This window comes from Podarcis muralis, chromosome 7 (assembly GCF_964188315.1).
Source record: "Podarcis muralis chromosome 7, rPodMur119.hap1.1, whole genome shotgun sequence".
NCBI classification, from domain to species: Eukaryota; Metazoa; Chordata; class Lepidosauria; order Squamata; family Lacertidae; genus Podarcis; species Podarcis muralis.
In genome coordinates, this window is record NC_135661.1 from 25,182,046 (window position 1) to 25,196,397 (window position 14,352).

General features: G+C 47.5%; 1 protein-coding gene across 3 annotated transcripts in view; it reads left to right on the forward strand.

Annotated features, from left to right (window-relative positions):
- Window positions 1–14,135, forward strand: part of DISP3 (dispatched RND transporter family member 3) — an 84,055-nt gene extending 69,920 nt beyond the window's left edge. For all 3 annotated transcript variants that reach the window (XM_028740645.2, XM_028740647.2, XM_028740648.2), the window contains exons 13-21: window positions 533–714; window positions 1,969–2,099; window positions 6,200–6,375; window positions 7,632–7,758; window positions 9,004–9,149; window positions 10,892–11,051; window positions 11,681–11,794; window positions 11,983–12,149; window positions 13,660–14,135. In XM_028740645.2, coding sequence (XP_028596478.2) covers window positions 533–714; window positions 1,969–2,099; window positions 6,200–6,375; window positions 7,632–7,758; window positions 9,004–9,149; window positions 10,892–11,051; window positions 11,681–11,794; window positions 11,983–12,149; window positions 13,660–14,022 — 1,566 coding nt within the window. In that variant the 3' untranslated portion in view covers window positions 14,023–14,135. The remainder of the gene's footprint in view (window positions 1–532; window positions 715–1,968; window positions 2,100–6,199; window positions 6,376–7,631; window positions 7,759–9,003; window positions 9,150–10,891; window positions 11,052–11,680; window positions 11,795–11,982; window positions 12,150–13,659) is intronic.
- The last annotated feature ends 217 nt before the right edge of the window (window positions 14,136–14,352 follow it).

A 14,352-nucleotide genomic window follows, 5' to 3' on the forward strand; every position in this document is an offset into this window, starting at 1 on the left:
GTTGCAAGGTGGTTAGATTGGTCTCAACTAGGGCCAGGGCCTTTTCAGTACTGGCCCCGACTTGGTGGAATGCTCTGTCGCAAGAGACTAGGGCCCTGCGGGACGTGACATCTTTCCGCAGGGCCTGCAAGACAGAGCTGTTCCGCCTGGCCTTTGGTTTGGACTCAGTCTGACCCTTATGTTTCCCTCCCCTTATGGTTTTGATCTATGGGCTATTTTTAAAATAAGGCTGCAATTTAAATTGCATTTTAACCTGTATTTTAAATTGGTTTTATTATTAATATTATTATTAGTAGTAGTAGTAGTACTATGTTTTTACTCTAATTTTAATGGTGTTAGCCGCCCTGAGCCCGGCTCTGGCCGGGGAGGGTGGGGTATAAATAAAATTTATTATTATCATCTAGTTGCCACTTCATGCAGGGGAAAGTGTGCGATGCTAATATCTCTCTCTCTCTCTTTTTTACGTCCCATTTTACTCGGCTCCGAGACATGTGTTAGTGAAGTCTTCTGTTTTCATTAATCCATTGCTTAGGTGTATAGAGTTCCTTACGGTAACTTCACCAAGAGGCTGACCGCTTGTATGTCCACAGTAGGGCATGTCCAACAGACGGGCCCCAAGAAGTGGATGGTGACCACCTTGTCGTGCGACGCCAAGAGAGGGTGGAAATTCGACTTCAATTTCTACGTGGCTGCAAAGGAACAGCAGCGCACGAGGTAAACACCCGGTGACTAAATTCTGACATGGGTTAGAACAGACCAGGAGGGTCATCTAGTCCATTGGTAGGCAAACTAAGGCCCAGGGGCCAGATACAGCCCAATCTAAATCCGGCCCACGGATGGTCTGGGAATCAGTGTGTTTTTACATGAGTAGAATGTGTCCTTTTATTTAAAATGCATCTCTGGGTTATTTGTGGGGCATAGGAATTCGTTCATATTTTTTTTCCAAAATATAGTCTACAAGGTCTGAAGGACAGTGGACCAGCCCTCTGCTGGAAAAGTTTGCTGACCCCTATTTTTTATTAATTTTTCCATTACAATCCAATAATAACCTCATTATAACAACACCAAATTATAATATAGCTACTAACACCCAGTGCTTTTTTTCTGGGGGGGACGCAGGGGGACGGATACCCTTTCACATTTTGTGAATCTTTGTACTTTTGTCCGTTTACTGTGTTTATTTTTCCCTGTTTGAACTATAACGTGGTGATTTTCTTGAGTCAAAACGAGAGTACCCCTAAACATTATTTTAGAAAAAGAGCACTGCTAATACCAGTCATCCAAATACTGAATTATATGATTTAGGTGCCCCTGCCCCCATGTGCTAGAATTGATAGTTTGATGCTTTTCTTTATTTCTGCATTCCAAAATCTTATTAATTTCAATTGCTTTCCCATCAAAATAATAATCCCTTATACAACAGCTGCAACACAGTTGTACCTCTTGTTACGTCAGTCTCCGGCTGCGTTTCTTCAGGATACGAACATGGCCAACCTGGAAGTGTATACTGCAAAAACAGACAGACCTCAGTGTAACACTCAAAACGGAAGTGTGCCACTCAAATTGGAAGCGTATCACTCAAAATGGAGCACGTTCGGCTTCCGGAAAATGTTCGCAAACTGGAACACTTACTTCCGGGTTTGCAGTGTTTGGGTTCCAAGTTGTTTGAGTTCCAATGCATTTGAGAACCAGGGTACCACTGTATAATCCCATAGAATCCCATAGAAAAGTGGCAAAATATGAGTGGCAAAATATTGACAAGTCAGGACATTCACCATCCTTTGTTGTCCTATTGGCAGACGATTTACCTGCTGTCAAAGCTGCAAAATCTGGGTCAACTCTCTGGGAGGAGGAGATCCAGACATTGAAACTGTTCTGGCACGTCCCTAAATCCCCAAGGGATGAGAGTGATGTTCTGTAGCGCTCGTATTGATTGTCCAGCTTCATTACTCTCTTTCCTTCTTCTAGGAAGCTCTACTTTGCCCAGTCCCACAAGCCCCCTTACCACGGCCGAGTCTGCATGGCTCCACCTGGCTGTCTCCTTAGCTCCAGCCCCGATGGACCAAACAAAGGCTTCTTGTACGTGCCGAGCGAGAAAGGTGAGATGAAGTGGGATTTGTGTGGCTTCGATAAGAACGTCAGAAAAAGCCCCATTGGAGCAGGTCAGTGGGTCATCTAGTCTAGCATCTTCTCAGATGTCTGTGGAAAAGCTGCAAGCAGAATACAAACACATGAGCCCTCTCCCCTCTGACCCTGGAGGCAGAGCTGCTGCTTCTTCCTTCTTTGGCGATCCCTCGTAGCCGAGTAAGATTGTCTTCCCTAAACACGGTCTTAACAGTGAGTCCGTAAGTGACTGTAGAGGCCAATTCTGGAACCACATGTCCTTCTACAGTGGGGACATAGGTTTCTGGGCGGGAGTTGATCACGGTGAGGATTTGCCAAGCGTGCCTTCCTCTTAGCACGTTTCTCCCTTGCGTCCTGAGTTTGAGTGTCTTCAAAGTCCATGACACTTTGGGTAAAGGCTGTTCTCCAATTAGAGCGCTCACAGGCAAGTGTTTCCCAGTTGTCCATGTTTATACCACATTTTAGATTTGCCTTGAGAGAGTCTATAAACCTCTTTTGTTGACCACCAGCATTACGCTTTCCATTTTAAAGTTCGGAATAGAGCAGTTGCTTTGGAAGATGATAATCAGGCATCCGCACAACATGACCAGTCCAATGAAGTTGATGTTGAAGAATTATTGCTTCAACACTGGGGATCTTTGCTTCTTCCAATTCCAGCAGTTCTTCTGTCTTCCCAAGTGATGTGTAAATAGTCTCCTCCTCCTATAGATTTACTTAATCCTATTTTAATGCCATCTACACTGGTAGCATCAGTTCCCTCAAAGGATCAGCATGTTTCTTGGTCACAGCTCTGGCTTATCAGCCAGCTACAAAACCTCCCCTTCCCTCTTTCCTGACTCCTGCTTCCCATCCTGAGCAGGCAAGGAGTAGCAGGGCCATGATCCATCAAGGGCAATTCAGCAAATGCCTTAAATCACCTTTGTGCAATTGACACAGCCTCAATTTGTTGCCAGAGTCGAGCCACAATAGATTATCAAAATAACCTGCAGTTTCATAAGAGTATATATTTAAAGCAGGGGGTTAAATGAGTAAATTAAGTTAATTTGGATAGGTGGAAAATATTAAAAATAAATTTAAGGAACCGCAGAAAGAGGGGGAAGGAAGTCAAGTTCTGAAATGTTAAAATGATTGGGAAATTATTGAAATGTATACAACTGAAAATCATAAATAAAAAATGTGCCAAGCCACATTGGATTGACTCAGAAATGAAACAGAACTCTCTCTCTTTTTTTAAAGACCTCACCAGAGGTCTTTAGCCTGGTTATTTTTCTGAAGCCCAATCTCACGGTTGCAAAGGCCACATTTCAAAGTGTTTCTCCTGACCTTTTGAAAGTGCTAAGTGGTTTGGGACTTGGTTATCCGAAGGAACACCTATGTTCCTGTAAACCTGTGTAGACCTTCAGATTGGTCCCGGGAGCTGTGCCCTTTTCCTCCCATCATGTTTTGCAAAAGCATCAGACGGATAGCTACCAGACTGGCCTTTTTGGGGGTGGCCCCCATGCCGGTGGAATTCCCTCCCGTGGGATCTGCTTCATGTCGCTGCTGCTCTGGATGTTTTTTAAATGGGCCTCGAAGATTCACTTGCTTCCAGGGCAAACCTAACAAGGGATTGGTGGAGTATCAGATTCACTGGCACCTCCAAAGTCTTGCTGACTCCTACCTCAGGAAGAAGTTGGAAGGCATATTTTATTTCCTTTTTCTGCTGCATCAGATCCATGCTGTTGCAAGTGAGGGAGCTGAGGATCAGGCCCCTCAGGGGAGCCTCAAAACGTTGCACCCAGCAAAACCCTGCTTCTGCATATTGAGGGGCTTTCCGCTGGCTACCCTCTGTGAGAGAACCCCTGGCAGTAGCATCTCACCTGCCAGGCTGGTGTCTGAGATTTCCACCACCCCCAGTTCTACTTATCTCTGCTGTGCAGCATTTGAAGGATGGTGGAGAAACTACACCCTGGAAAGAGAGACAGATAAAGAGTTTGTTTTCATTCGACTCAGGACAAATAGCCCTTGCAGTGAAGCTGTCATTGGCTTCGAATCCTGACGGCTGTCCACTGTCGGAGGCAGGAAATGCTTCTGAATACAGTGGTACCTTGGTTTAAGAACAGCTTAGTTTCTTAGCACCTTATAGACCAAGTAAGGTTGTTCTGGTATAAGCTTTCGCGTGCATGCACACTTCTTCAGATGCACACGAAAGCTTGTTGTTGTTGTTGTTGTTTAGTCGTTTAGTCGTGTCTGACTCTTCGTGACCCGATGGACCAGAGCACGCCAGGCACTCCTGTCTTCCACTGCCTCCCGCAGTTTGGTCAGACTCATGTTTGTAGCTTCGAGAACACTGTCCAACCATCTCGTCCTCTGTCGTCCCCTTCTCCTTGTGCCCTCCATCTTTCCCAACACCAGGGTCTTTTCCAGGGAGTCTTCTCTTCTCATGAGGTGGCCAAAGTCTTGGAGCCTCAGCTTCAGGATCTGTCCTTCCAGTGAGCACTCAGGGCTGATTTCCTTAAGAATGGATAGGTTTGATCTTCTTGCAGTCCATGGGACTCTCAAGAGTCTCCTCCAGCACCAGAATTCAAAAGCATCAATTCTTCGGCGATCAGCTTCTTGATGGTCCAGCTCTCACTTCCATACATCACTACTGGGAAAACCGTAGCTTTAAATATACGGACCTTTGTTGGCAAGGTGATGTCTCTGCTTTTTACCAGAACAAACCTACTTGGTCTTACGGGTAGTCAACCTAAGGCCCAATTGCCACAAGCGGCCCACAGGGGTCGTTTAACCGGCCCCTGAACCAAGCTACCTGCTCGGTGAGTCCTCATGCGCTGTTCTAAACCGGCACAGCACGGGGACTTGCTTCCACGGTGCCGGAAATTGCATCTGTGCAGACACAGAAGCCGGAAATTGTGGCTGTGAGCGTGCAATCTGGCCCATGAAGGGATCTCCACTGGAGTGAACCGGCCCAGGTGAGGTAAACCTTGCTGACCCCTGGTCTATACGGTGCTACTGGATAATTCTTTTTTATTTATTTATTTTGACTGCGTCAGACCATCACAGCTACCTACCTGAGCTTATTTTATGAACAACTTGGATTAAGAACACCGCAAACCCAGAAGTAGGTGTTTTGGTTTGTGAACTTTACCTTGGAAGCAGAACATGTTTCTCTTCCTGTTGAGTGTGTGTGTAAATTGACTCCCTCGCTGCTATGGGGAAGCACATTTTGGTTTAAGAACACTTTGGTTTAAGAACGGACTTCTGGAACAGATTAAGTTCATAAACCAAGGTACCACTGTATTAGTTGCTGGAAACTGCAGCAGGGGGGAGGGTTCTTGTGCTTGGATCCTGCAAACAGGCATCTGGTTGGCCACTGTGAGAACAGGCTACATGAGGCTACCTTTGAAGGTGACCCAGAAATTGCAACTAATCCAGAATGCGGCAGCTAGACTGGTGACTGGGAGTGGCTGCCGAGACCACATAACATTGGTTCTGAAAGACCTACACTGGCTCCCAGTATGTTTCCGAGCACAATTCAAAGTGTTGGTGCTGACCTTGAAAGCCCTAAACGGCCTTGGCCCAGTATACCTGAAGGATCGTCTCCACCCCCATTATTCAGCCCAGACACTGAGGTCCAGCTCTGAGGGCCTTCTGGCGATTCCCTCACTGCGAGAAGTGAAGTTACAGGGAACCAGGCAGAGGGCCTTCTTGGTAGTGGTGCCCGCCCTGTGGAACGCCCTCCCATTAGATGTCAAGGAAATAAACATCTCTCTGAATTTTAGAAAACGCCTGAAGGCAACCCTGTTTAGGGATGTTCTTAATGTTTGATATTTTATCGTGTTTTTAATATTCTGTTGGGAGCTGCCCAGAGTGGCTGGGGAAACCCAGCCAGATGGGCAGGGTATAAATAACAAATTATTATTATTATTATTATTATTATTATTATTATTATTATTATTAGGATGCTAGACCAGATGGGTCTTTGGTCTGGCCCAGCTACCAGGCTCTTCATAAGTTCTTAAGTTTAAACAAAGCAAACAATCCTCAACAAGATCCTAATCTCAGCCTTTCTCCTGTACATCTTCTCCTCCAGCCTCCCCTAAAGTCAAGTTGTCCGTCACTTCTGGATTCAACCCTTGCGGGAACGCTAGCTGCGGGAAACCGGCGGTGCGCCCCCTAGTGGACACGGGAGCCATGGTCTTTGTGGTGTTCGGGATCCTAGGGGTGAACCGCTCCCGGCGCATGGACAACCACGTCATCGGAGACATGGTACACCTGCCTTCTTGCTCAGGGTGGGAGGGTTTGGAGGCATGCAAGACCCTTTCTGATCTCCCTAGATTAGTTGTCTGCTGCTACAAGGGACCAGGCTAGAACAAGTGGGTTGCAAATGCAGAGAAGAAGATGAACCAGGGTAGCGAGGGATGGTGGGAATCGCAGTCCAATATGCCTGCAGAGCTTCTGAAGCTGCCTGGCGACGCCGCAGGGGATGGAAACTGGGAACTGCTGCATGCAAAACAGATACTCTTAAAGAAGAAAATACAGTGATAAATGGGGAAACCAGTGAAATTTCTAAAATCTTACTAGAAACAGAGGATCAAGAAGATCAGTTAAAAGAGATGTGGGAAAAGGAGACAACAGGGCAAATAGATCAAAGCTGAGGGGAAATATGGGAGAAACATACATTGAAAATTTTTATAAGACTAAAAGAAAATTATTATAAATTAATTTGGAGGTGGTATTTAACGCCAGTCAAATAAACAAGGAATATTCGGTGTTATGTTGGAGGGGGTGCCGGGAAACAGGGAATTACGTTCACATGTGGTAGAGGTGTAAATATGTACAATATTTTTGGGGGCAAAGGGTATTTAAGGACCTAACAGAAATCACTGGGTTAAAACTGACCGAAAGTCCAGAAGCAGCATTATTATCAATTTACGATGGGGTGGAAGATTCACAGGCTAGGAAGGACTTGCTCGCAAATTTATTGATGGCTGCACGAATTATGATAGCCAGGAAGTGGAAGGGGCAAACAGAATATAAAATGGAAGGGTGGTATAAAGAGGTGTGGGATATAGCTGTTAATGATCAATTAACATGTGCCATTAATGTAAGACAAGGAATATGCTGGAGAAATGATTTCTAGGACATGTGGAAGGTGTTTGTAGAATTTGTACTGTTAAAACAGAAAGGGGTCAAACCATCGCAAGAGGTGTTGAAATTTTGGGAGGTTGGATAGTTCCAATGGAATAGTCTCGGTGGTGGGGTGCCCATTTTGATTCTTATTTATTTATGGTTATTACTTTGTCCAAAAAAACCAGATTCTCTGCCCCTGAGCTCACCAGCCATTTTGCATGGGATGCTGCCATCGTACCATTACCTGCACTGCAGGTCCCGTACAAGGCTGAGGGTCAGTTTGGATGACACGCACCCCCCAGGGTGCCCTTTCCAGCAGCGTCTCTGTTTTCCCGACTTGATCCCGTTGCCTCATGTGTTTGTCTCTTTCTGTTTGTGTCTCCTTGTGAAAGGGCAGCGTCATCTATGATGATGGCTTCGACCTCTTCAAAGAGATTGGCAACCTGTGCAGGATCTGCAAAGCTATCGCCGGCAACGTGGAGCTGGTCAAGCCGGGAGGAGCCCAGTGCCTGCCCTCGGGTATGTCGACTCCTCTTCCAGTCTTGTGGCCCACCATTTGGAGTAGGGGGGTCTTTGTTATCACAGAGGTATGCAGGACCGACAGGAAAGGGGAGGGAGCCAGTGGAAACTACTGGGGTCCAGGGTCCGGCTACCTTGCCTCTGCTTCTGTCCTTCTCGTTAGTCTCAAGTGAGGATAGCTCAGTCAGTAGAGCAGGAAACTCTTAAACTCGGGGTTGTGAGTTTGATCCCCACGCTGAGCAAAAAGATTCATGCTTTTCAGGGGGTTGGACTAAATTTAGACCCTTGTGGTCCCTTCCAATTCTACCATTCTATGATTGTTTGCCCAATTGCTTGTGACATCCACTGTAAAATTGGTGAATTTCAAAGAAAATAATAATGCATACTGTCAGCAGGGAACTGCCATCGGCTCAGGGGGGAGAGGGGAAAAGCCGGATGGATTACAGAGAACCCCCAAAGATCATGGGAAGCAGCTCCTCCTCAGCGGAGGAAAGTAACCATGCCTCCAGTGGAGAGGAGCTTCAGGGCTCGGAGGAGGCAAGGCGGTGCCAGGACACCTTGCCTGGGCAAAGCGGGGAGGAGAGAGGTCCTCCGTTACCCACGCCCTCCTTGCGCAGTAGGTTTCCACGCCAAGAGGGGAGGCGCAGACTGGGCATCAAGAAACTACTATGCTGGGGAAGGTTTAAGGACTGCCCACTCACGGATTCTGCCAGTGAATGAGCCAGCCACGGGAGAGTGGCGCTCTGGACAGATAAAGTTTATTTTGGCATCAAAAGCAAGGCTTCACAGCTGAGCAGGAAGGCATTTACCTGCTTGCTCTCGAGCAACCCCTTGGAAACCTAACACATACATATCATTTTATTACCAAATGTTTATTCCTAGGTAGATAAATAGATAGATAGATAGATAGATAGATATTTATAATGCTCAGTGCATGCACAGTTCTGAGTAACGCCTTGCTAACATGCCACAAGCCAGGATCAGGCCAATGACCCATCTAGTTCCGGCATCCTGTTCTCACAGTGGCCAACCGGATGCCTGTGGGAAACCCACAAGCAGGATTCAAACACAAGAGCAACTCTCCACTCCTGCAGTTTCCAGGAACTGGTATTTACTGCCTCCAGTGTTCAAGTTAGAAAACAGCCAAACAGGGTTAGCAGCCATCGAAAGCCTTACCATGATGGTTATGTATTCTGGGTTGCACAAAAAGGAACCGTACACCTATCTATCCCCCTGTCTTTCTAGGATACAGTATCTCCACTGTCCTTCAGATGCTGCACCCAGAATGCAAGAATCTTCCCGAGCCAAACCTCCTTCCTGGACAGCTCTCCCACGGGGCAGTGGGGGTGAAGGAAGGCAAAGTCCTATGGATCTCCATGGCCTTCGAGTCGGTGAGGACTCCCCACCCGAATTCTGTCACCCCCATTGCAGCTGCTTTGGATTTTGACCCATCTGTGCCAATTACTCAGAGTAGACTCCTTGAAATAAATGAACCTGAATTCAGCCTGTCTGTGAACTTCAGTTGGGTCTATTCTGAGCAGGACAAGCACTGATGACAACCTTCTTGTTCTTTCTACTCAATATCGAATCAGAGCAGAATTGCAATGTATAGTTAGCCAAATAAAAACTTAAACATGTTGCAGGATCCCCCCCCCCAAATAGACCAGAGGCAATTGTATTTCATCCAGCAGAGCTTTACTGCTACAGAAGGCAAATGAGCATAATGGTCACAAACCCAATACATTCAGGATTGGCACTGTCCATAAGAAATCCAGTTGCAGCAGACTTAAACTTATAATAACTTATAATAAGTCTAAACCTTAACACTAAGTATGTACAGAACACCACATAAGAAGGAAGAGAGATAGAAAGAGAAAGGGAAACCCAGGCTCCTTCTGGCCTTACTTTTATAGTCAGCATGACTTTGACAGAAGAAATAAGAGAATCAGTTTAAGCCAGCTGTACTCAGTCTCTCTAAGTCTAAATAACCCAAACATCAGGGACCTTTCAGAACCGTCTTGAATTAGGTAGAATAGGAAAGATCTCTACACACCAGATCAATACTTTCTGCACTAAGAAAGTTACCCCCAACTGCTTCATCTTTTGAGTTCTACAAGTTTCTAGCCCTCATTGGGTAAGGGAGACATAGTCATCAGATTTCAGGGCACAGAGCCACTCTGTGCCTCATGGGTGCCTTGAACAAAGAAAAGGAAGGAAGGAAGACTATATGAACAGCACAAAATATGTGAGTAATGAAAAACCCCTCCACCATCATTGCAGACACAGTCACCAATAGTGCATGCATCTTAAGCCAAACATCTAAGCCCTTCAGATGTCCAGATAGATCCCCACAGGAAACTGGCATCCATTAGGAAGGAGTTCACAGTTGCAAAATTGATGCAACTTCAGACCAAAAGGAATATATCGCAGGCTCACAGCATGTACCTCAGCGGGGCGTCCTTAGCATCATTGGACAGTGACTTCTATAAAAATATTGTCCAGTATACCATATTTTTCACTCTATAGGACGCACTTTTTCCCCTTCATAAATTAAGGGGAAATGTATGTGCGTCCTATGGAGCAAATGCAGGCTCCTTGGCTTCAGCAATAGCAACGCGAAGCCTCCAAAGCGCAGAGGGAGCGCTCCCTCTGCGCTCCTCGGCTTCGCGTTGCTTTCACTGAAGCCTGGAGAGCAAGAGGGGTCGGTGCGCACCGACCCCTCTCACTCTCCAGGCTTCAGGGATAGCCGCCTGAAGCCTCCGGAGCACAGCAGGAGGTCCCGCTGCGCTCCGGAGGCTTCGGGTTCCTTTTGCTTAAGCCGGGAGAGCAAGACTCTCCTGGCTTCAGCAGAGAGGGAGAGCTGCACAGCGCCCCTTCAGCGAAGTGGGAGGAGAAATGGAAGGGGCTCCATTTCTCCTGCCGCTTTGCTGAAGGGGTGCTGAGCAGAGGGGGGGAGATTTTTTTTCCCTTGTTCTCCCCCTCTAAAACAAGGTGTGTCCTATGGTCGGGTGCATCCTATAGAGCGAAAAATACGGCATTTGAAATGTTGATTTCTGCTGGATCGATCTCAGTTCGGAGTCTAACAAGGCAGACCCTGAGGACTGAAGTGGGAACCACTTTCTGTCTCTCTCAGACTACCTACAAAGGGAAGTCGTCCTTTCAAACCTACTCTGACTATCTCAAGTGGGAAACTTTCCTCCAGGATCAGCTCCAGCAGTTCCCCGAAGGCTCAGCTCTACGCCGGGGCTTCCAGACCTGTGAGCACTGGAAACAGATCTTCATGGAGATCATAGGTAAGTGGCTTTTTTTGCCTCCGTCTCCTGTTCAAGGGGCCATTTGGAGAACCAGGGATGGCTGTGAATGGGGTCAATGGCAGCAAATTGGGAGCATCCATTTGCTGCAGACACTGTGAATTGAGAGTGACTTGCATGTCCCAGTACGTTTCCGAGCACAATTCAAAGTGTTGGTGCTGGCCTTTAAAGCCCTAAATGGCCTCGGTCCAGTATACCTGAAGGAGCGTCTCCACCTCCATCGTTCTGCCCGGACACTGAGGTCCAGCACCGAGGGCCTTCTGGCGGTTCCCTCGCTGCAAGAAGCCAAGTTACAGGGAACCAGGCAGAGGGCCTTCTCGGGAAAATAACTACCAAACTTTTAGAAGACATCTGAAGGCAGCTCTGTTTAGGGAAGCTTTTAATGTTTAACAGACCACTGTATTTTAATACTTTGTTGGAAGTCGCCCAAAGTGGCTGAGGAAACCCAGCCAGATGGGTGGGGTATAAATAATAAATTATTATTAATATTATTATTAAGCAGATACTCTGCCACTTGAGCTACAGCCCTCCCTGCACTTGTTTGGACAAACAGTTTGTGTGCATGTTCTAAACATAATAAATAAAATCTCTTCCCCCCCTCCCCTTTCCAGGTGTGCAGAGTGCCCTGTATGGTCTCATCCTCTCCCTCGTGATTTGTGTTGCTGCTGTTGCAATCTTTACCACACACGTGCTCCTCCTGCTTTCTGTGCTGCTCACTATTTTAGGTAGGTACCTAGTTGTGATTTTGAAACTTTGGATTCCTGAGAATGTGGGAACCTGCCTGATTGGACTATCTGTCCATTTGACCCAGTATTGTCTGCTCTGACTGGCAGCAGCTCTCCAGCTAGACCTTCCTAATGTTCATAGTAAACTTTCATTTCATTACCTCTGTGTGTGTGTGTCCTCCCTGCAGGGGTCGTATGCTTAGTAGTGACCATCATGTATTTGTCCGGCTGGGAAATGGGCGCAGTGGAGGCCATCTCCCTCTCCATCCTCGTCGGCTCCTCTGTGGACTATTGCGTCCATCTTGTGGAAGGGTTCCTTCTGGCAGGAGAGAACCTGCCGCTTCACCTGGCGGAGGTAGGCCAGCTGTCCTTTTTTTAATAAATAAATAAATATTTTTTCTTGATTTGATGACAACAAATAGTGCAAATCTCAAGACTATAGATTACAGTGGTACCTCGGGTTACATACGCTTCAAGTTACATACGCTTCAGGTTACACACTCCGCTAACCTAGAAATAGTGCTTCAGATTAAGAACTTTGCTTCAGGATAAGAACAGAAATTGGGCTCCGGTGGTGCAGCGGCAGCAGCAGGCCCCATTAGCTAAAGTAGTGCTTCAGGTTAAGAACAGTTTCAGGTTAAGTACAGACCTTCGGAATGAATTAAGTACTTAACCCGAGGTACCACTGTACTCCAATGTGCTCTGTGTGGGGCTTCCCTCGCACTTGGTCCAGAAGCTGCAGTTGGTGCAAAATGCTAAAGGAGTGAGACCCTCTTGCCCTGGTTCACTACTGGGACAAATTCAATGTTTGGGTATTAGTATAAGGTAAAGGTAAAGGCACCCCTGACCATTAGGTCCAGTCGTGGCCAACTCTGGGGTTGCGGCGCTCATCTCGCTTTATTGGCCGAGGGAGCCGGCGTACAGCTTCCAGGTCATGTGGCCAGCATGACTAAGCCGCTTCTGGCAAACCAGAGCAGCGCACGGGAACACCGTTTACCTTCCCACCGGAGTGGTACCTATTTATCTACTTGCACTTTGACGTGCTTTCGAACTGCTAGGTTTAAAATGGAGTTTTAAACTTTGGAACTCCCTGCCCCTTGATACACAAGTAGGTACCTGCTCCAAAAAGCGTTATCGTTTGGACAAACCTATCCAGATGTTTAGCTGGGACTACTGCCATGCACTCTACGTGGGGCTACCTTTGAAGGTGACGTAGAAACTACAACTGATACAGAATGAGGCAACTAGAGTGGTGACTGGGAGCAGCTGCCGAGACCACATAACACTGGTCCTCAAATACCTGCCTTGGCTCTCAATATGTTTCCGAGCACAATTCAAAGTGTTGGTGCTTACCTTTAAAGCCCTAAACGGCCCCGGCCCAGTATACCTGAAGGAGCGTCTCTACCCCCATCGTTCAGCCCGGACACTGAGGTCCAGCACCAAGGGCCTTCTGGCGGTTCCCTCCCTGTGAGAAGCAACATTACAGAGAACCAGGCAAAGGGGCTTCTCAGTAATGGCACCCGCCCTGTGGAACACCCTCCCATCAGATGTCAAGGAAACAAACAACTATTTGACTTTTAGAAGACATCTGAAGGCAGCCCTGTTTTTAATACTTGATGTTTTATCGTGTTTTTAGTATTCTGTTGGGAGCTGCCCAGAGTGGCTGGGGAAACCCAGCCAAATGGGTGGGGTATAAATAATAAATTGTTGTTGTCGTTGTCTTCGATGCAATTTGACAGCAAGTTTAAATCTGGCTTTGGTCTGCCGTTGTTTTAGCTTTAGCTCAATGTTGACACTTTTATCTTCTTTTGTAACACACTTCTCTCCCTCCCCCCCCCCCGCCCCCTTGTGTTTCCTCCTTTCAGGACCCCAACTCCAGCCGCCAGTGGAGGACGATCGAGGCGGTCAGCCACGTGGGCGTAGCTATCGTTTCCAGCGCCATCACCACTGTCATGGCCACCGTCCCCCTCTTCTTCTGCATCATCGCCCCCTTTGCCAAGTTCGGCAAGATCGTGGCCCTCAACACGGGGGTCTCCATTGTGTACACGCTGACTGTGAGCACCGCCCTGCTGAGCATCATGGGGCCCCCCTCTTTCACCCGCAGCCGGACTTCCTTCCTGAAGGCCCTGGCAGGGGTGCTGGTGGCCATCGGGGTGGGGCTGTGCCTTTGCCTGGTCCTGCTCAGAAGCGGATTCAAGATCCCCCTGCCCAATGGGACAGTCCTATAGTTCCATGTTTCCCCAATGGCCTCTTTGTATATTGTTTCTTCTTCTCCCCCCCAAACTGGATTTTCCCGCAGGAGTCCTGGAAGATGTCCAGGGATGCTTTCAATTGCAGTCCTCACTTGCCGTTTCTGGGATGTCTCTTCTGTCCCCAAGAGTCTTGCTCTTACTGTGGGTTAAGGGTGCAGGGATGGTGGGCAGCACCCGGGTCAGATTTCTCCAACCCTGCAGGACTCCGACTCCCATCAGCACCAGCGATGGCTTCCCTGACAGCCAGGGCTGGTGGGCGTTTGCTTCGATTTGTGGCATTTGTGCCCCACCTTTTCTCCAAAAAGC